This window comes from Panulirus ornatus, chromosome 65, assembly GCF_036320965.1.
Source record: "Panulirus ornatus isolate Po-2019 chromosome 65, ASM3632096v1, whole genome shotgun sequence".
Lineage (NCBI taxonomy): Eukaryota > Metazoa > Arthropoda > Malacostraca > Decapoda > Palinuridae > Panulirus > Panulirus ornatus.
The window spans coordinates 23,375,473-23,399,623 of NC_092288.1; the positions used below are offsets into that span (position 1 = coordinate 23,375,473).

The 24,151-nt window shown below is 39.7% G+C and overlaps 1 protein-coding gene across 6 annotated transcripts in view; it reads right to left on the bottom strand.

Moving 5' to 3' along the window:
* Nucleotides 1–10,428: 10,428 nt before the first annotated feature.
* The window catches only part of LOC139746592 (uncharacterized), a 56,147-nt gene continuing 42,424 nt past the window's right edge, over nt 10,429–24,151 (bottom strand). For all 6 annotated transcript variants that reach the window (XM_071657992.1, XM_071657993.1, XM_071657990.1 and 3 more), the window contains 4 exons: nt 22,102–22,316; nt 17,574–17,722; nt 13,380–13,729; nt 10,429–11,157 (listed from right to left, as the gene is read on the bottom strand). In XM_071657992.1, coding sequence (XP_071514093.1) covers nt 10,861–11,157; nt 13,380–13,729; nt 17,574–17,722; nt 22,102–22,316 — 1,011 coding nt within the window. In that variant the 3' untranslated portion in view covers nt 10,429–10,860. The remainder of the gene's footprint in view (nt 11,158–13,379; nt 13,730–17,573; nt 17,723–22,101; nt 22,317–24,151) is intronic.

Sequence of the window (24,151 nt, forward strand, 5' to 3'; positions counted from 1 at the left end):
CGAGTGACGCATGCGATCTACGATTAACATAGTTCCCCGGGAAGTTTCTTACAATGTGCTTCCGTCGTGTAGGTACACAAAGTACTTATAGAAATTAGTCAAAGGCCTCGCTTGCATTCAAAAGAAGGCATCCTATCCCTGCTACTGAGTGTAGCGCAGGCTACAAGTTGTAATGGCTCATACAAAAGGGGTCCTGGGGTAACTACAAGGCCTTTTCCGAAAGGGGTCATGGGATAATTAACTTAATGTTTATATTACTGTCATTTAACATGACGGACCTTGGTAACGCAAGCCTCGCTCCCTGACCTAAATCCTAACTAAAGCCGAGTGTAACAATCAAAACAAAACACTACTCACTTCTACTACTTTAAATCTGAACAAACTGGAATCCTTTCTTTACCGGGGACTCTCCAATTCAGACTACGATACTCCGAGCAACAAGTAGATGGAGTCCCTTAAAGTGTAACCACAAGAAGGTTGAGTCCGGTAACGCTGGAAATCCTCCCCTCCACTTTTTATTTTCCCAAAGGAGGGAACAGAGAAGGGGCCCAAGTGAGGATTTTCACTCTAAGGCTCAGTCCTCTGTTCTTAACGCTACCTCGTTAATGCGGCAAATGGCGAATATGTATAGAAAAAGCGTATAACAGGGTTGACAGAGATGACTTATGGAAGGTCTTAAGAATACATGGCGCAAGAGTGTAAAGTTATTAGTAGAAGTGAGTTTTTATTAAGGGCGTATGCCACGGGTACAAGTAGGAATAGAGAGCGAGTGGTTCCAAGTGAAGGTTGGTGTGCAGCAGGGGTGTGTGATGTCACCATGGCTGTTTAGTTTGTTTATGGATTGGGAGGTGAGGGAGGGAAATGCAAGAGTCTTGGAGAGAGGGGTGAGCATGCAGTCTGTTGGGATGTGAGAGCTTGGGAAATGAGTCAGTTGTTTTTTGCTGATGATACAGCACTGATGACTGGTGACAGATTCGAGTGAGAAACTGCATACTTTGGTGAATCAAGTCTGGAAGTGTGTGGATGGAGGAAGTTGACAGTAAGCGTGAATAAATGCATGGTTATTAGGCTTAGCAGGGTTGAGAGACAAATAAATTGGGGTGTGAGTTGAAATGGAGAATAATCATAGGAGGTGAAGTGTTTTGATACTCCGAAGTGGACATGTAAGCGGACGTGAGTCATAGGCGGAAGTGATCCATAGGTTGGAAAGGGGGGGGGCGAAAGTTCTGGGAGCAGTGAAGAATGTGGAGATATCAATAGGAGAGAGAGAGAGAGAGAGAGAGAGAGAGAGAGAGAGAGAGAGAGAGAGAGAGAGAGAGAGAATGATGGGTATGTTTGAAGGCATAGTAACCCAGCAGTATTATATGGATGCGAGGCATGGGCTTTAGATAATTTTGTGTGGACGAGGGCGGTGTTGGATATGAAATGTTTGAGGACAATATGTGGCGTTAGGTGGTTTGATCGAGTGAGTAATGAAAGGACAATGGAGACGTGTGGTAATAATAATGTGTCCTTTGTTGCCTTTTCCTAGCGCTACCTCACACGCGCGCGGGGGGGAGGGGGTGCCATTTCATGTGTGGCAGGGTGGCTATGGGAATGGATGAAGGCAGCAAGTATGAATATATACAAGTGTATATATGTATATGTCAGTGTATGTATATGTATGTATACGTTGAAATGTATGAGTATGTATACGTGTGTGAGGCATTTATGTATATACATGTGTCATGTGGGTGGGTTGGGCCATCCTTTCGTTTGTTTCCTTGCGTTACCTCGCTAACGTGGGAGACAGCGACAAAGCATGATAAATTACATAATAATAATGATAATAAAATAATAATAATTATAATGATAATATCAATCATCATCATCATCATCATCATCATCATCATAATAATAATAATAATAATAATAATAATAATAACAATAATAATGTGGTTGAGAGCGCAGGTGTTGAAATGGTATGGATATATGGAGAGAATGAGCGAGGGATGATCGAATAATATGTGTCAGAGGTGGAGGGAACGACAAGTGGGAGACCAAATTGGAGATGGAAGGATGTGTATATATACATATATACACATGTGCATATTCATACATGCTGCCTTCATCCATTCTCGCCGCCACCCCACCACACATGAAAATGGCACCCCCTCCCACCGCGTGCACGCGAGGTAGCACTAAGAAAAGACAATAAAGACCACATTCGTTCAGACTCATTCTCTACCTGTCATGTGTAATGCACCAAAACCACAGCTCCCTTTCCACATCCAGGCCCCACAGAACTTTCCATGGTTTACCCCAGACGCTTCACATGCCCTGGTTCAATCCATTGACAGCACGTTGACCCAGTATACCACATCGTTCCATTTCACTTTATTTCTTGCACGCCTTTCACCCTCCTGTATTTTCAAGCCCCGATCGCTCATAATCTTTTTCACTCCATCCTTTCACCCTCAATTTGGTCTCCCACTTTTCGTTCCCTCCACCTTTAACGCATACATCCTCTTTGTCAATCTTTCCTCACTCATTCTCTCCATATAACTAAACCATTTTAATCCACCCTCTTCTGCTCTCTCAATCACACTCATTTCATTACCACACATCTCTCTTACCCTTTCATTACTAACTAGATCAAACCACCTCATACCACATTTTGTCCTCATATGTCTCATTTCCAACACATCCACCCTCCTCTGCACAACCCTAGCTATAGCCATGCCTCACAACCATATAACATTGTTGGAACCACTATTCCTTCAAACATACCCATTTTTGCTTTCCGAGATAGCCTTCTCACCTTTCACACATTCTTCAACGCTCCCAAAACCTTTGCCCCCTCCCCCACCCTGTGACTCACTTCTGCTTCCATGATTCCATCCGCTGCCAAATCCAATCACAGATACATAAAACACTTCACTTCCTCCAGTTTTTCTCCATTCAAACTTACCTCCCAATTGACTTGTCCCTCAACCGTACTGTACCTACTAGCCTTGCTCTTTTTCAAATTTACTCTCAGCTTTCTTCTTTCACACTACCAAATTCAGTCACCAACTTCAGTTTCTCACCCGAATCTGCCACCAGCGATGTATCATCAGCGAACAACAACTGACTCATATTCCAAGCCCTCTCATCCAAAACAGACTGCAAACTTGCCCCTTTCTCCAAATTCTTGCATTCACCTCCCTAACAACCCAATCCACAAACAAATTAAACAACCATGGAGACATCACACACCCGTTCCAGTTGCACCTCTCAGCACATTAATATCCAAAGGTCTCTCTTTGGCACGCCTATCAATTAACACGTAATCCAATAAAGCTCTCTGGCCATCTCTCCTACATACATATGTATACTTATGTATATCTCTCTTTTTAAACCAGGTATTCCCAATCACCAGTCCTTTTTCAGCACGTAAATCGACAAGCTCTTCACCATTTCCATTTACAACACTGAACACCCCATGTACACCAATTATTCCCTCAACTGCCACATTACTCACCTTTGCATTCAAAATCACCCATCACTATAACCCGGTCTCGTGCATCAAAACTACCAACACACTCACTCACCTGCTTCCAAAGCACTTGCCTCTCATGATCTTTCTTCCCATGCTCAGGTGCATACACACCAATAATCACCCATCTCTCTCCATCAACTTTCAGTTTTACCCATATCAATCTAGAGTTTACTTTCTTACATTCTATCACATACTCCCACCACTCATGTTTCAGGAGTAGTGCTACTCCTTCCCTTGCTCTTGTCCTCTCACTAACCCCTAACTTTACTCCCAAGACATTCCCAAACCACTCTTCACCTTTACCCTTGAGATTCGTTTCACTCAGAGCCAAAACATCCAGGTTCCTTTCCTCAAACATACTACCTATCTCGCCTTTTTCTCATCTTGGTTACATCCACACACATCTAGACACCCCAATCTGGGCCTTCGAGGAGGATGAGCACTCCCCGCGTGACTCCTTCTTCTGTTTCCCCTTTCAGAAAGTTAACATACAAGGAGGGGAGGGTTTCCACCCCCGCTCCCGTCCCCTTTAGTTGCCTTCTATGACATGTGAGAAATGCGTGGGCAGTATTCTTTCTCCCTTATCCCCAGGGATGTTTGAAGGAATAGTGGTTCTAACAATGTTGTATGGTTGCAAGGGGTGGGCTATGGATAGAGTTGTGCGCAGGAGGGTGGATGTGCTGGAAATGAGATGTTTGAGGACAATATGTGGTGTGAGGTGGTTTGATCAATTAAGTAATGTAAGGGTAAGAGAGATGCGTGGAAATAAAAAGAGTGTGGTTGAGAGAGCAGAAGAGGGTGTTTTGAAATGGTTTGGGCACATGGAGAGAATGGTTGAGAGAGCAGAAGAGGGTGTTTTGAAATGGTTTGGGCACATTGAGAGATTGAGAGGAAAGATTGACCAAGAAGATATATGAGTCGGAGGTGGAGGGAACGAGGAGAAGTGGGAGACCAAATTGGAGGTGGAAAGATGGAGTGAAAAAGATTTTGAGTGATAGAGGCCTGAACATGCAGGAGGGTGAGAGGCGGGCAAGGAATAGAGTGAATTGGATCGATAAGGTATACCGGGGTCGACGTGCTGTCAATGGATTGAATCAGGGCATGTGAAGCGTCTGAGGTAAACCATGGAAAGTTCTGTGGGGCCTGGATGTGGAAAGGGAGCTGTGGTTTCGGGCATTATTACATGACAACTAGAGACTGAGTGTGAATGAATGGGGCCTTTGTTGTCTTTTCCTAGCGCTACCTCGCACACATGAGGGGGGGAAGGGGGGATGTTATTCCATGTGTGGCGAGGTGGTGATGGGAATGAATAAAGGCAGACAGTGTGAATTGTGTACATGTGTATATATGTATGTGTCTGTGTGTGTATATATATGTGTACATTGAGATGTATGGGTATGTATATTTGCGTGTGTGGACGTGTATGTATATACATGTGTAGGGGGGGTGGGTTGGGCCATTTCTTTCGTCTGTTTCATCAAATACTTTCAACAATCCTTCAAAGTACTTAATCCATCTCCACCTGTCACCACTTCTCCATCTGACCCCTTCACTAATGTTCCTGTGTCCTCTTGTTTTCCACACTCTTTTAACCCTCCAAAACATTTTCTTACTTTCCCCAAAATATTTCAAATCTTGCTCACACCATTTCTCATTTGCTCTCTTTTTCACCCCCTGCACCTTCCTCCTGACCCACACCTATCTCTTCTACATCTCCCCATCTCTTGCAGCCCTCCCCTGCAATTAATGTATATTCCTCTCTCGTCTTTCACTAGCAACTTAATTTCCACGTGACACCACTTGCTACCTTTTTCCACATGCCTGCCTACTTCCAACCTTCAGCACTGCACAAACTGCTTTAGCACATATAAGCAGAGGTTTCCTAAATACCTTCAATTCCTCACCCATTCCCATAACTTCATTTACTCTCACACAGACCGCCAACAAGCAAAGGCCTGTATTGGACCAAGCAGAGGTCCAATGATCTAACAAACAAACATTACTCTCAAGTCTGCTATTCTGTACTAGATTTCTCCTGATATCTATTCACACTTTTCCACTCACTCATTTTCACCACACTCTTTTCCTACAAACCTTCATCCTCAACTCCACCAAGACGTAATTAAACATCCCATCACCTGACCCTATCATTACCATCTTTTTCATGCCTATCAATCATTACATAATCCAATAATGCCTGCCCATCACCTACGCCCTCCTTATCAAACCAGGTATTCCCAATCGCCATTTTACTGCACACAACTCAACAAGCTCTTCACCATTTTCCTCTGCATCTTTGGATACCCTATACTCCTTAATCATACCCTCAACTGCCACATTATCCATTCGTGCATTCACATAGACTATCACTTGCACTTGATTCCTTGCATCACCTCTTGTAATCCACTTTCATTTTAACCCACATCAGTATGGGGCTCACTCCCTCACACAACACCTTCAGCAGAAGCGTCATTCCTTCCTTGGCTCTATTGCACCAAAAAATGGAAAGCAATAAGAAAATTAAATCCAGTTCTAAGGAGGAAATATGTGATTCATTTAAGAAAAAGCCATGGAATTTTCTTTTACAGGAATGTAGTTTGATAACAGAAAATATCAGAGTCAAAACTTAAATTACATACGAGTACATGGGAGATTCTAACATAATACTCATAAATTGTGCCGAAACATGGATGAACGGAGAAATAAGCAATGAAGCTGATTTAGGATATGTGACCTTTACAGCTTGTAGAGAGTAAAGTGATATACATAGCAATACATGTAGGAAATGAACTTGATGCAAAAGATAACGAAACTCACAAGAAATGTAAAACAGTAAGTAGTAAGCATACCAGCCACAACACAGTGTAGCAACGTACAGACCGCCTAAAACAAAATTAGTGTTCAGCATGACACTAACAGCTGAAGAAATACTAAGAGATAGTGACAAGCCAGAAATGACCATGATTTGGTTTGATTTTACCTTTAACTTTATACAATGGGAAAAGTATAGATTGGAATATGGATGTAGTCAGAAAAGGGAACACTTTAAGACAATATAACAGGCTAACTGGCTTATGCATGGCACAGTAGGTAGAGTCGGTAGTCACCCACCAACAAGGGTGGTATATTACCAGTACTAATCCCCTGGGTATCAGGAGGATTAGTGATGACTGCCTGCATAGTGAGCCAGCACATCACTGGTTGTCAAGTTACAGTCCTCTGACTCAGGAAGCTATCTTTTTCTTACTCACCCACATGCGAGTTGCTGGCATTCTGTCCACAAACATACAATCTCCCCTCATCACACATGGCACATAACACAACTCACACCGCATTCTACTTAACTAGATTTTCCTGCAATGAGAAGTATGTGCTAGCCCTACCTTTCAGTAAAATGGTAGGAGCAATAGATACAAGTAGGAGATAGAAACATCAGGTAAAAGTAAGAGGTCGGAACATTTAAGTGTGAACATAGGTTGTACTAAGAGGTTAGAACATTAGGTAGTAGTAGTTAGTAGGAACATAAGGTAGGAGCCTCTAGATATACAGCACTTGAGTTGCCCTCTGCTACTAGCCTGTTGAGGGTGAGGCACTAAAAGGTTAAGAAGCTACACTGGATTCATCAGTTTTGGAGACTTATGATGGCTACTATAACTTTGAGGGTGTTTCATAAGGGAACAGGAATCAAAGATATAGACAGATAAATAGGGATACAACCAAACTCAAAATATAAACAAACCAATGAGAAATAACACAAGTGGTGTGATTTTTGCAAACAAGAATTTCATTTACAGATATGGAGGTCACAAAGAAGAGCATCTCTGACAATAATATGGTTGAAGTTTGTACTAAATTAGTGATGAAATTAATACCAGCAAACAGAATGAAACAAAAGATGTATATATGTCAAGGAACCTTACCCTCTACTCTGAAAAAACAAAATAGAACAAAATAAAAATCTGACATGTCTGAATGTGTGGATGTAGCCAAGATGCAAAGAGACATGGGTAGTGAGAGAAGGGTATTATGTTTGAGAAAAGAAATCTAGATGATCTAGCTCTGAGTGACACTAAAGCTCAGGAGTACAAGGGAAGAATGGTATGGGAATGTCTTAGGTGTACAGTCAGGGGTTAGTGAGAAGATGGGAACTTAGGAAGGGATACCACTACTACTGGAGCACATGTTGTGGGAATGTGTAAAATATTGTATGAAAGCAAGCTCTAGACTGGTTAGGGTAAAAATGAGAGAGGGGTTATTATTAGTGTTTATGCATATGGCCGCAAGAAGCAAGAAGAGAGGCAAGTGTTCTGGGACAGCTAAGTATGATTCAGCAGTTTTAATGCAAGAGACCGAGTATTAGTGATGGGCGACTGAAATGTGAAAGCAAGGAATGTAGCAATTGAGGGTATAACTGGTGGGCATGGGATATTAAGTAATTGGAAATGGTAGATACAGCTTGCTTTAAGTAATTGGAAATGGTAGGTACAGCTTGCAGAGTTGTTTGTTGAAAAAGGACTGGCAACTGTGAATATCTGATCTGAAAAGGGACATACACAAGCATAAATTGGCAATTAAAGATGGCAAGTGGGCATTACTGGATGACATTCTGATGGGCGTGCAAACAAGACTCTTGCACAAAAATGTGCTGAGAAGGATCCACTGCGACGTCTCATCATTTATCTGGAAGAGCTGTGGGTGAAGGTTTGTGAAGGTTTTTGGAAAGGCGGATATGATGTGGGCAAGAAGAGGGTGGTGAAATTAAATGAGTTAGGAAAAGACTTGCATAAAGAAGTACCATAAGAGTTGAAGAGTAGAATGGCAAAAGGTACGTGAAGTGAGGGGGAATGGGTGAGGAAAGGGATGGGCAAGGGAAAAAGAGCGGTAAGATGAAGCAAAGCGACAAAGAGAGAGAAAAGAGAGATGTATGGGCAGACCTTATAGGAAAGGAGTGTGTGATTGTGGTATGTACATGAGCAAGAGGTAAGAAGTCAAGAGAAAGGTAGATAGGGGCTGAAAAAGTGGGTAAATGAGTTGGGGTATCAACAAACTTCAAGGAAAAACTGTTTTGCATGGTGAAGGGGGCATATGGGGAAGTGGTAACAGGAAGTTAAGTGTAGAGAACTTCGGAAAATTGTCAAATATGTTTGATGATAAGGTGGCAGATGTAGGGCGTTTGGATCGGGTAGGTATGAGAAGTGTGAAACTCATGGAAAGTGGTTTGGTGGAGAGGGAAATGGTGAAAGGTTTATGCAAGTAAGAATGTGCCAAGACAGTATTCGAGTTGAATTTCTTAAGAAAACAGGTGACTGTGCTGTGTTGTTGATGGGTTTATTAAAAATTTCAATGTATGTATGGGTCATGGCTAGGTGCCTGAGAATTGGCAGAATGTATATGTAGCACCAATGAATGCAGGCTAGTGGGTAAAGGTGAGTATTCAAATCACAGAGGCACAAGCTTGTTGAGTGTACCTAGAAAGTTGTACAAGAGCGGTGATTAAGAGGGTTAGTGGTACGCACAGAGAAACAAAATGGAGAGGAACAATTTGGTTTCATGAATGGATCAGGTGTTTACTCTGAAGAATGTGTGTGAGAAATACCATGAGAGAGAGATGGATCTAGATAAAGCACATGATAGGATTGACAGAGATGCTTTGTGGAAGGTGTTATGAATATGTGGTGAGGGAGGAAAGTTATCAGAAACAGTGAGGAGTTTTTATCAAGAGAGTAAGGCATGTGTGCGAGTAGGTAGAAGGTGAGTGGTTCTAAGTGAAAGTTGGACGGTGGCAGGGGCGTGGTATGTCACCATGGCTGTTTACTCTATCAATGGTCGAGATGGTGAAAGAGGTAAATGCAAGGGTCTTGGAGAGAAGGGCAGTCTGTTGAGGATGTGGCAAACTAAGACATGAGTCAGTCTTGCAAACTAAGACGTTAGTCAGTTGTTGATGACACAGCAATGGTAGAACATTCAGGTGAAACGCTGCAGGAGTTGCTGTCTGAGTTTGGGAGTATGTATGAAAGGAGTTAATTGAAAATAAATGTGAATAAAAGCAAGGTTATTATGCTTAGCAGTGCAGAGGGACAGGTTAGTTAGGGATGTGAGTCTGAATGGAGAAAACTGGTGGAAGAGTTTCATATACTTGGGAGTGAACACGGCAGTAAACAAAACTGGAAGCAGAGGTGTCATAGTCTGGTTGTGGGGCCAAGTTTTTGGGAGCATTGAGAAATGTGTGGAAAGATGGGTAACTATCTGGAGAAAGGAATTGGCTATGTCTGAAGATATAGTAGTCCTAGCAATGTTGTTTGGACACAAGATATGGGCTGTAGAAGAGAATGTGTTGATGTTTTGGAGATCAAATGTTTGATAGACAAAATGTGGTGTGAGGAAGGTTGATAAAAAAAAGGTAATGACAGGATAAGAGAGATGTGGTCATAATTACAACATGGTTCGGAAAGCTTAAGAGGATGTGCTAAAATGGTTTAGACATATGGAGTGAATGAGTGAGGAAAGGTTGACAAATACAATATATATGACAGAAGTGGAGGGGTTACACAGAAGGGGGAGACCAAATTGGAAAAGGAAGGATGGAATGAAAAGGATTTCGAGTGTGCAAGGACCTAACATGTATGAGGGTCACAGGAAAGAGTGAATTGGATTAACATGGCATATGGGTTGATACGCTGTCAGTGGACTGGAACAACAACTGAGGGATACTGTTAACAGGTCTGTGGGCCTGGCTAAGGATAGGGGGCTGTGGCATTAGTGCATTATGCATGACAGCTAAAAATGGATGTGAGCAAATGAGGCATTTACTTCGACTGTAACCAGCACTAAATAGCTAATGCGGGAAAAAGAAAACAAGTACAAAGGAAAAAATCTAAGCATCAGAACTTGGACAATAATGTAGCTCATGTTTTCACTCCTTTAATCACCAATACATCTTTACTAATCAAAGCAATACATTCTTCAGGGACTTCACTGTTACATCATTAGTGACTTGAAAAAACAATATACATAATAAAATTAATGTTAATCATCACAGAAAGCAATATACATTTAAAATCGGGATCACAATTGAAAAATATTTCATATAATTTAATCATCTCTTGCCCTACTTTTATAATGAATCAAAGTTACCAATTTTCCCCAGGAATATCACACTTCCAAACATAAATCACTTTGATTTACCCAAAGTAAATGTATGTCAATCTGACTTTTTGTTGTACAAGGCAATAATCAGAGCATAAATGAGAACAATTACTCAAATAACTACATTTGATTAATAACATAAAAATTCTGAAATTTCTTTTGTATCAATTCTAAATCTTATCAAAGGAAAAATATTACTTAAACGTTAATAAAGTTGGTTTATGGCTTGTGGCATCTAAAAATTTACTGAAGTCCTTTGGGGAAATACCAAGGGTAGCTGCATTTGACATTGGATGAAAGTTGACAAATGGATGGGCCTCATTTAAAGCTTCCTGATCTAACAAAAACTTAACCTGGTGGCTACTGTCATTCACTAGAGCATAAGGTGTAACGCATCCCTGTTTCACTCCAAGCACATCAAACATTACAGATTCGTCACCAAATCTTAAATCCTTTACACTAATTTGTTTCCCAACTTCATTGAGTTTGACCTGAAATCATAGGAGAAACCATTATTACAGTTCTCAACACCACAGTTATGAAGTGCTGCAAAAGGCATACTGATGGAATTTTTTTTGTTCTTTTTTAAATTTACAGATATAAGCCCTAAATCAATAAACCAGGTGCATTCCCAGAAAGTGCTACATTAAGTGAAAATCCCTTAGACAAACCATGCCCCCCAACACACACACACACACACTTTCATCACTTAAACCGAAATGTATTTTAGAGTCAAATTCTTTAACTACTAGCTAAAATTACTAGTAATATGGATACGTAACTGCTCATCATTTCCAATCATAACTCTTTAATTCCCCATGCCTCCCAATTACACCCTCAATTGCCACATTACTTGCTTTTGCCTTGGAATCATACATCACTAATATCCAGTCTCTTCAATCAAAACTGCTGACACACTCACTCAGCTGCACTTGCCTCTCATGATCTTTTTTTTTCATGGCCAGGTGCAGAAGCACTAATTATCACCCATCTCTTGTTATCCACTTTCATTTTTAACCAAATCTAGAATTTACTTCCTTGTACTCTATCATGAACTCCCACAACTCCAGTTTTAGGAGTAATGCTACTCCTACCTTAGCTCCTGTATTCTTACTAACCCCTGACTTTACTTGTGTGACACTTCCAAATCATTCTTTGCCTTTACCCTTGAGCCTTGTTTCATTCAGAGCCAGAACATCCAGGTTTCTTTGCCTCAAACATACCACCTATCTCTCTTCTCATTTTGGTTACATTCACACACATTCAGACACCCCAGCCTAAGTATTAGTAGCAGAGGAGCACTCCCTGCTTTGTTCCTTCTGTTCCTTCTTTAAGATTTTGAAATATATGGGGGTCCCCCATTCCCATTAGTTGCCTTCTATGACATACAAGGAATATGAAGGTAGAATTCTTTCTCCCCTATCTATCATTAAAACAGAGAGCATTTTAGGATTGTGTGCTGAGATATGATTAACTATTGGGAATACCTGGTTCAAAAAAGAAAAAAAAAGGTACATATACAAATATACCTGAGTGAGTGGAACTGAGAATCAATGGGTATTATTGGATTAGGTATCAACTGCCAGGGACAAAAAAAGAGTGACTGTTACATGTGCACGTGCTGTGTGAGGTAGCAGATGGGATGTATATCATTTATTGGTGGAGAGAAGCATGACATTTGTAGTATTTTAAGGAAGGAGGAAATGACAGTGGAAAGGAAGTGGTGAAAAGGCATGAAATTGGAAACGAAGCCTGAGAGTAGAGATCCCAAGAGAGACTTAGTGAAGAGTAGTATAAAGTACCAGGATACATGGGGATTGGTGAACATTTCAAGGAATTTATGGAAGGTAGTTACATATGCAAGTGAAGTGTGTGGTAGGCAGAGGTGGGATGTATACACATGAGAAAGGGGAATGAAAGGCAAGATAAGAAAGTTAAACTACTAACAAACGAGGAAAGATATGTATGGTATGAATGACACCTGCAGGAAAGAAATGAGAATAGCTTGAAGGTATAGAACAGAATGCAGCAAAGATGAAGGTAGAAGAGCAGAAAAAGAGAGCAAACGAGAGATGGGGTGTCAATATCTATGCATAAGTACCTACATATAGATTGTGCCATAACGACAAGGCAAGCACATAGTTTGTTTAATAACACCGTTTCTCTTTGCAGCTACTCCTTTGGAGTAGTTATCAATTTCAGATTCATCAAGGAGTGATTTCAATCATGAATACTGGGCAACTTGATTTTTTCCCTTCAAGCCTTCTACAATTCCTCTGGAGTCAACGAAGTGTATGTTCTCTGTACATTTTGTATCTTAATGATGAAAATATTCTCAAGAAAGATGTATGTCACCGTTCCTTAAATAAAAATCTCAGATGGTAAAAGTACCATAAAACAGATGACATGTTAAAATAAGAGAACAAAGAAATTTGTGGGAGTGAAGGATGCTACCATGGAGTTATATGAAAAAATATGTAAAGGCTGAGACGTTCACAGCAGGTTCTAAACGAGTAACCTTTTGCATAAGCAAAACAATGAAAAAAGGAATGTACAACAGAATGAGATAAAAGGTATACAGAATATTCATGAAAGCCTCAAACAATACCTATGTCATAAAACAGAGGCCATTCAAAACAACTTATTTTTTACTTAAATCCTTTTCAAAGTATAAAAAAGAACATATCACATGTGAAAGATAGAATTTACATACCTCGGCATTATGCTGCGCTGAGAGCAGGTAGAGGTTCTTCTTCTTGTCCTTTAAAAACAGATTCTTCATATGCAGGCCTGGCATGTCTTTAACACAATTCATGAGGGCATCTACAGTAAAGACTTCTTCATGGTCTTTCACCTGATACGCAATATCTAATGTTTTTAGATAGGTTTCTAATTCAACTCTGCCTATGTGGTTCTTCTGATTGCCCTCCCCTGTGCTTTCCTTTGACACTGGTTTCTTTGAATCTTGTGGGGTCTTAGCAGTATTCACACCTTTACCCTTTTCCATGTTTGACTTCTCTGTCTTTGGCAGTTCTTGTAATTTTGAGTCTTCAGGTTCTAAATCTGAAACAAATATATGATCAATGACAATACAAAGTGCTTTTGTAATGCCAAACTATGACTTCTAATATTTTCACAAGTAAGCACCCTAACATACAGTAATAACTAAATATAATTAAGCCTTAATAATTATCTATCAACATCATGTGTGCCTTTTCCCACATTTAAAGGAGGGTGGCACAAGCAGAATCTTCCCTAAACATTTTAGCTGCAGATCATCTCCACACCTTTAAGTATTGAAGACCATGCAGCAACATTTGCAATATCATGGCAAAGAATTCTACACACTGGTTTTGCTATCACAAACAAAAAACTCTTCCATGATAAAAATTTCAGTTTTGATGTAGGCAAAATTCCCATTACACTAAAACAGTTTTATTGGACACATTTTTCCTACTATATCAATCTTTTTTTATCCTATTTGCCATTTCCTGTGTTATCAAGGTAGCATTAAAAATAGAGGACTGAGCCTATGAGGAAATATCCTCACTTAGCCGCCTTCTCTGTTTCTTCTTTTGGAAAATTTCTGTGTGACGAGGAGAGATCATATGTCAGTGAACAGAATGCCAGAAGTTCGCATGTAAGTGAGATAGAAAGAAAAGACAGCTACCCAGGTCAAAAGGGTGTAACTTGACTATGCAGCCATCACTAACCTTCCCAATACCCAGGTGGGTATTCAGTTGAAAGCAAGTATTTTCTAAAACACTGTATGCAACAAAATACAATAACTTAGATTATGGCAATGCAAGAGCAAAAAATTCATTGAAAGAAAATAAGATTTATGACTAATGATAGTACTATATAATCCATAAAAGTCTCCAAACATGGACTTTAAATATCCAGCCATGACCTGAATTTCTTACAACCAATTCATGTCATATTTGAGAAAATCTTACAATTCCATCTTCCCACAAAACAATCCACTCTACACTATCATTCTGAATAACCCAGGTTGCCCAACAGATCACATGCATCAAATAGCAATATTAAGAAGCCTTTTCTTTCATATAACCTCTCTATATGACAGTGATAATGTTAGGAATATACAACAGCTACTGTGTTAATATCCTGAATGCAGTAATTATCATCAATATTCCAAATAAGTGGAAATGACTTCATACTACAAATGTGTATGTGTCTTAAAAAAAAATAGGGTGTCATGTATCATAAAACATATCTCTGGACTGTATATCACAATTTGATTCCCATGAAAAATAAGCCAAATGTTAGTCTGTAAATCAAAAGCACTGCTTAATAAAAAAAATTCTACGTTTAAAAAAGGCACTACTCTGGTCAATTCATTCTCTTACAGCTTTGAGTATTAACTTTATAGATACTGCAAGCAGGAATACCTGCTTTACATTAACAATGATTAACTGAAAAAATGGATTTTTTAAACAGCCATCAATAGAATTTTCCTTTGGGGGCAACATGTGGGCATCTTCTCTCATCCTTTAAATCCATGCCACACATCTGCACATGCCTCCATTTGTTAAGATGAAGCACAACTACTCAGTTTGTTGAAAGCAGGCTAGAGCACTGTGACATACATGGATTGATAATTCACTGTTGTTTTTCAAGTTATACTTTGCATTAGTAATCAATATAATATCACCTATGATGTGATACACCAACATCAGCTTGACAATTTCTTCTAAGCTGCTAGAATATATAAACATATCAATATTCACCATTAGTATCCCTTTTCTTTCTTTCTATATTCAGTCAACTTCAACGATGCTTTACAAGTAACTTTTCTGCTTTTAAGTGATTTACAGTCATTACAATATTCCTTATAATTCATATATATATATATATATATATTCTCTTTTATAGGCGGATTTAGGCCTCTGGTGATTGCTGGGGTGTTTTGTTTGCATTCGGTCAGCTGTGTGGTGCTGTCGCAGAGTCTAGGACATTGATCTCTCATGATTTCTTTGTAAACTATATGTAAGTGAAAATCTTTGCACTAAATTTGGAAAATATATTGAAGGTTCTTGATCCAAAGCAACAGAAAATGTGATAATATGAACCTCAATATTCCCTGAATAAATGAAACTTTTGAAATTTAATGATGCATCTAGAGGGTACAAAGAGCAGTAATTCATGCTAAAAATCCCATGAAAAATGTTTTTTTTTTTTTTTTATTATACTTTGTCGCTGTCTCCCGCGTTTGCGAGGTAGCGCAAGGAAACAGACGAAAGAAATGGCCCAACCCCCCCCCCATACACATGTATATACATACGTCCACACACGCAAATATACATACCTACACAGCTTTCCATGGTTTACCCCAGACGCTTCACATGCCTTGCTTCAATCCACTGTCAGCACGTCAACCCCGGTATACCACATCGCTCCAATTCACTCTATTCCTTGCCCTCCTTTCACCCTCCTGCATGTTCAGGCACACAAAATCTTTTTCACTCCATCTTTCCACCTCCAATTTGGTCTCCCTCTTCTCCTTGTTCCCTCCACCTCCGACACATATATCCTCTTGGTCAATCTTTCCTCACTCATCCTCTCCATGTGCCCAAACCACTTCAAAACACCCTCTTCTGCTCTCTCAACCACGCTCTTTTTATTTCCTCACATCTCTCTTACCCTTACGTTACTCACTTGATCAAACCACCTCACACCACACATTGTCCTCAAACATCTCATTTCCAGCACATCCATCCTCCTGCGCACAACTCTATCCATAGCCCACGCCTCGCAACCATACAACATTGTTGGAACCACTATTCCTTCAAACATACCATTTTTGCTTTCCGAGATAATGTTCTCGACTTCCACACATTCTTCAAGGCCCCCAGGATTTTCGCCCCCTCCCCCACCCTATGATCCACTTCCGCTTCCATGGTTCCATCCGCTGCCAGATCCACTCCCAGATATCTAAAACACTTCACTTCCTCCAGTTTTTCTCCATTCAAACTCACCTCCCTATTGACTTGACCCTCAACCCTACTTTACCTAATAACCTTGCTCTTATTCACATTTACTCTTAACTTTCTTCTTCCACACACTTTTCCAAACTCAGTCACCAGCTTCTGCAGTTTCTCACATGAATCAGCCACCAGCGCTGTATCATCAGCGAACAACAACTGACTCACTTCCCAAGCTCTCTCATCCCCAACAGACTTCATACTTGCCCCTCTTTCCAAAACTCTTGCATTTACCTCCCTAACAACCCCATCCATAAACAAATTAAACAACCATGGAGACATCACACACCCCTGCCGCAAACCTACATTCACTGAGAACCAATCACTTTCCTCTCTTCCTACACGCACACATGAAGCTTATTGATACAGTGGTTAAATTGATGAGAACTGCTATTGACGTTTGTGTAAATAAATTATACATTTCCTTTTTTCCATAGCCAGAGGTTGAACCATTATGTGACATTCTTTTTTTCATTCATTTCAAGCTAGAAGTTTCAGTTTTCTAAATTGTTTCTTACATTTCTCATATGTATATATATGTATGTGTGGGTGTGTGTATATGTGCGTATGTATGTGTATGTGTGTGTATGTGTATATGTATATATATATGTATATTATCCCTGGGGATAGGGGTGAAAGAATACTTCCCATGTATTCCTCGCGTGTCGTAGAAAAATATGTAGAATTTAAAAAAGAAAATCGAAGCCATTCCATTAAAATATTTACAACTGGTGTACCACATGGAAAAAGAAAAATAGTGTTTTACATGTGACCATGAGGATGCTTTTATTGATGTTACAGGACTCATAAGGGTGTGGAAAATGGGACTTAATAAGTATGTTACAGGCAAGTTTCCTGAAAGTGGTAAAAAAGAAAGTATGTCTTCACACATTCCAACTTACCCTTGTCACCTAACATGCTGACAGACTTGTACCATTTGGCTACATTTCCAGCAGCACCACTATCTAGTCTTGCTTGTTTCACAAGAGACCAAGCCAACACATCTACAATGCTGCACGTGTCACCTAGCAGCCACGTACTTTTTCCAAGTCTGAAAAGAAACCATTATCATAATGGTTACAAAATAACAGCAAACTCAACTTTTTTTGCTTGTATACTCTTGTAAGGTAAAAGCAACCTGAATGTATATCAAAACCTTATGATATTCATTTCCATCCTATCAAACCTTCCAAGCAGTATTCCAAAAACATTAAATGCCACAAAATGTTTGCAACCACTCCATCATCTTAACTGTGGCAACTAGAAAATCCTGCCACCACTGTAAGAACATTAAAGCAGGAGCATTAGGTAGACACATCAGATAGTAGTAATTAGGAACATTAGATACAAGCAGTAGATTGGAACATTAGGAAGGAATATCAATTAGACATGTAAGGTAGAAGCAGTCGGTAGGAACATGAGGTGGCAACCACTGGAAACACTCTGCTGAGTTGTGCTCTACCAATGGCCTGTTAAGGATGAAGCACTAAAGGCTAAGAAAAGGCACTGGGGTCCACCATTTACACTCTACTGCATGACCATCCCCTTAAGGGAGTTCCAGGTGGGAACAAGCATCCAAGATATAGAGAAATACAGAGAAATGAAAAAGGAAACAGGAGCATCAGTGAAAGGGGCAGATTAGGAAGTGGTAACAAGCAGGTGACATGAAGAGGAGAAGAAAGGAGTATTTTGAAGGACAGCTGAATGTGTTCAATGATATGTTGGCAGGTGTGGGCTGTTATGAATGTGGAAGCAAAGTGAGAGTATAATAGCAAGCAGTTTGTTGAAAAGAAGAGTGAGAGCTTTGAACAAGATTACGTGTGGCAAAGCAGCTGGAGTGGATGGGGCTGCACTTGATTTCCTTAAGAAAAGCTGCATTTTCAATGTAACTATGGATCATGGTGAAGTGCCTGAGGATTGGTAGAATGTCTGAATAATGCCACTGTATAAAGGCAAGGGTATGGGAGAATAGTGACTGAGAGGGTGGTGAGATGCACAGAGCATCAGCCTGAGTAGCAACAACATAGTTACTGTTTACTGATCACAAAACTCATCAAAAAATGAAAGAAATTGTTTTTTGAGTTAAAGAAAGTGAATGAAAGGAAAAAGTTGGGAGTAAAAGTGAATAAAAGCAAGTTTACTAGGTTCGGCAGTGGAGAGACAAAAGTCTGTTGGAGTGAGAGTTTGAATGGAGAGAACTTGGAGAAAGTGAGGTGCTATATATACCTGGGAGTAGGCATGGCAATGGATGTAACCATGGAAGGTGAAGTAAGTTAGAGAATGAGCATGCGTGTGCGTGTTTGTATGTGTGAAGATCTTGTGCACACTGAGAAATGTGTGGAAAGATGGTCACTGTTTATGAGGAAAGGAGCATATGTTTACTAGTACAACAGTTCCAAGAGTGTTGCCAACCTAGACAACACTGCATCTGACTGGTTTATTCATTTACTTATCATACTTTGTCGCTGTCTCCCATGTTAGTGAGGTAGCGCAAGGAAACAGACAAAAGAATGGCCCAACCCACCCACATACACATGTATATACATACACATCCACACAGGCACATACACATACCTACACTTCTCAACGTATACATATATATACACACACAGACATCTACATATATACACGTGTACATAATTCATACTGTCTGCCCTTATTCAGTCCCGTCGCCACCCCGCCACACATGAAATGACAACCCCCTCCCCCCCCCCGCATGTGCACAAGGTAGCACTAGGAAAAGACAACAAAGGCCACATTCGATCACACTCAGTCTCTAGCTGTCATGTATAATGCACCGAAACCACAGCTCCCTTTCCACATCCAGGCTCCACAAAACTTTCCATGGTTTACCTCAGACGCTTCACATGCCCTGGTTCAATCCACTGACAGCACGTCGACCCCAGTATACCACATCATTCCAATTCATTCTATTCCTTGCACGCCTTTCAACCTCCTGCATGTTCAGGCCCCAATCACTGACAGGTGTAGCTGGTACTTCTACAAAATTCTTATTTTTTTATTATACTTTATCGCTGTCTCCTGCGTTAATGAGGTAGCGCAAGGAAACAGACAAAAGAATGGCCCAACCCACCCACATACACATGTATATACATACATGCCTACACGCACTTATACATACCAATACGTTTCAACATATACATACACAGACACATACATATATACACATGTACATATTCATACTTGCTGCCTTCATCCATTCCCGTTGCCATCCCACCACACATGTAATGGCATCCCCCTCCCACCACGCGCACAAAAAGTAGCGCTATGAAAAGACAACAAAGGCCACATTCATTCACACTTAGTCTCTAGCTATCGTGTGTAATGCACTGAAACCACAGCTCCCTTTCCACATCCAGGCCCCACAAAACTTCACATGCCCTGGTTCAATCCATTGACAGCACATCGACCCTGGTATACCATATCGTTCCAATTCACTCTATTCCTTGCATGCCTTCCACCCTCCTGTTTATTCAGGCCCCAATCACTCAAATCTCTTTCACTCTATCCTTCCACCTAGAATTTGGTCTCCCGCTTCTCGTCCCCTCCATCTCTTGACACATATATCCTTTGTCAATCTTTCCTCACTCATTCTCTTCATGTGACCAAACCATTTCAATGCATCCTCTTCTGCTCTCTCAACCACACTCTCTTTATTACCACACATCTCTTTTACCCTTTCATTAATTCCTCGATCAAACCACCTCACACCACGTACTGTCCTCAAACATCTCATTTCCAACATATCCACCCTCCTCCGCACACCTCTATCTATAGCCAATGCCTCGCAACTATATAACATAGTTGGAACCACTATTCCTTCAAACATACCCATTTTTTGCTCTCCGAGTAACGTTCTCCCTCCCACACATTCTTCAATGCTCCCAGAACCTTCGCCCCCTCCCCCATCCTGTGACTCACTTCCGCTTCCATGGTTCCATCCACTGTCAAATTCGCTCCCAGATATCAAAACACTTCACTTCCTCCAGCTTTTCTCCATTCAAACTTACCTCCCAAATGACTTCTCCCTCAACCCTACTCAACCTAATAACCTTGCTCTTATTCACATTTACTCTCAGCTTTCTTCTTTCACACACACTACCAAACTCAGTCACCCGCTTCTGTAGTTTCTCACCCGAATCAGCCACCAGCACTGTAACATCAGCGAACAACAACCGACTCATTTCCTAAACCCTCTCCTCCATAACAGACTGCATACTTACCACTCTCTCCAAAACTCTTGCATTCACCTCCCTAACAACCCCATTCATAAACATATAATAATATCAATAATAATACATTTCTTTGGAGAATATGAAAACAATAAAACATACAAAGTGACAAATCACTTAATATTCAGACATCACTACCGTACCTTTTACTACATAGAGCTGAAATGCCTACAAAACTTCTACAAACTAACAGAGTGATAAGAGCAGACAAAATATATTTCTTCAGTTATTTTCTTCATTTATACATATCTTCAAATCTGTAAGCTTAAATTTTCTTCATTTATACATATCTTCAAAACAGTAAGCTTAAACAAGTTTTTGAAACTTGAAAAACATATTTACAAGGTTGGAGAGGTGACCTAATTGAGGAGTTATGGGTTAAAAGTCCACCTAATTGTTTCTGTCTTTAACTTTTCTCAGTAACCACATTACATAGCCTATTTCTCTAATAATAACCTTTCTTGATTAGAATTCATATAAACAAAAATTTCATCATATTCTCCCTCCCTCTCTCTCTACAACATCACTGAACTTTTGACTGCATTTAGGGTTAAGCAAACTCTACCTGCATGGTGTTACACCATAACAGATGGTTATCTTTGAAGAGGTTACGTCAACATAAATGGACAAAGTGTACAATCTAGTCGCATAGGAGTACAAATCTCACTGAGAACTCACTTCAAAGGAGTCCGTCTTTTCCCTGCTACCAATTGTCATGCAGCCTTCAGAAAAAAGGATCTAAATAGGAGCCCTGGAGTTATATGATCACTACAAAAATTTCACAAACATTTACAAATCCCAGTTTAACGTATGTTTGCACCTCTGAATGCTAAAAAATCATCTCTGATTGAAATAAAAATACAATATAGTTGGCTACATACCACAGATATTACTATAAAGTGTTTCATAACAGTAAAGTAACTCTCTGAATTTACAAATAAAAAAAAACTTGAATTGATCCTAAAGTCAAGAGCACCAGGAATAATGTTAAAGGAATTATGGAATGTGGGAGACCCTTCCCTGTTATAGGGAAGCTCAAGAAAGCATTTCTTGCCTTCAAAAATATAACCCAGGAGAGAAAATGACACATTGAAAAGTCAGGTATAGATCTAATACAGTGCCGTGTTTCAGTAAAGTTAAGGTAAGGATGGTGGAGAAAAGTCTACTTGTGCAATACCTTCCATTTAATTGCCTTAGCATTGCCTGTCTCTCTTTGTTATTTCCATTTGCTAGCTGCTTCATTAGCTGATCAAGCAATTGGTCTGTTTCTGTGATTGCTGTGAAGGTTCCACTGGCTTCATAGTTGTAAGGAGACGACAGAGGAAAAAGACGGGATATATAGCGGATTATGTTGGCCTCACCTGATATTTGGGTTTGCCGAAGGGGATTTACCTGAAATAACAATAATCTTAGTTGTATATCACTGGATAATTACATTATAAAAAGGAAGACAGAAATCAGACATATAAGTATATCAAACACATGTTATCTTTTATAATTAACTATGTCTAGCATATATGTTGATACTAAATAGTGATTACGCCTATTAATGATAAGCACACGTATTCAGACAAATAGTTCTAGAATAATAATTACATTATAATAATATCCTTTCAAAATAACTATCTATGCAACTAATAATATATCTATCTATCTGACACCAGTTCCCTTCTGGAACTTCCTCATGGGGGTGGGCATATTAATACTCTCTCCATAACTATTTAACTCCAGTGCCACTTAGCCTTTAGTGCCTCACCCTTAAGGTCACTGGCAGAAGGCAAGTCTAGTGCAGTGTTTCCAGAAAGTCCTATCAAATGTTCCTACCTACTGCTTCTATCTATTCTCCTACAACTTTGCCAAAAGGAAGGGTTTGCACAAAGTTCTCATCAAAGGAAAATCTTGAGTTATGAAGAACGGGCTGTGTGAGTTAAGTGTTGTCAAGTGGTATGTGTGATGAGGAGCGACTATGTTTGTGGACAGCATACCAGTAGCTCATTTATGGGTGCAGCAGAAAGGTAAGGCAGCTACCTGGGTCAGAGGAGTACAACGTGACAAACACTAAAGTGCTGGCTTAATACACAGCTGTCACTAACCCTCCCAATACTCAGGTGGGTAGTACTGCCTACCAACTACTACCTACTGCCAGTAATAATTCAAATAAAAAAACCACCAGCAAACCAAATTCTCTCAGTTTATATAAATCAATTAAAACCTAATATTTTCCAGTGAAAAAGATGCCTTTGCTACCTCCCAAAAATTCTTAGACAAGGCATATCTCTTTACAATGAAGAACTGTCATTTGCCAACAGATATAATACACTTCTGCATTTGCTATGACTAAATGAACTATCAACAAATATTTCTTTCACTGATGTATGTCAAACCAACAACAATCTCTTAAACCACCTTGTTTGGAAATGATATGTAAGCATTCTACATCCCAAAAGATACTGTTCATTATTCACAACTAAATACTTATAATGCTTCTATGTTCATCATCAAGAACTTCATATTTATAATGCCCCTATGTTACTATGTAAAAATAATCTCATTATCTGAATAATAACTTCTTTTTCAGCAAAAGCTTTCTATGATCCAACATTCTTGCCTGCTTCTCACTCCAAATATTTTCCTCCATTTGTTCTTCCTCTGTACCACTATCTCCTCTTATGCCAACTTAACCCCCTATTTTCCTGACATATTTTCTATAAATACATAAATACAAATTCTAAACAGATGTTATACAGCATAATACCACCTTATCATGACATATTTTGATTACATGTTTCTTTCTGAAATTCATAACATCTCAGATTTTTACTCACTTCACTAATACTAATAGTTTCACTGTTCTTCTAATACCATATTCATTGAAAAAAAAAAAAAGCTAGATTTCTAACATAACCTACACCATGTTGGAGATACTACAAGGTAAGATTTATTATCTACAAAAATGCTACTATAAAGTATTATGGAAAGAAGCATGAAAGATGTACTCAATGCTGCAATCACCTACTAAGCCATACCTCTGTAACAAACGTGAAAATATAAAACATTACTACCAAGAATATCAATATGCTTTCTATCAGACAAGTTCACCATATACTGTAAGCAAAGTAGTGTAAGGAAAAGATGAAGATACAAAGCCCAATAACTGCGAACTCCATGTGCTTGTGTTAAAAGCTTCAGAAATACCATGTTGAAGCCCTTGCCAAAAGCTTCTGACA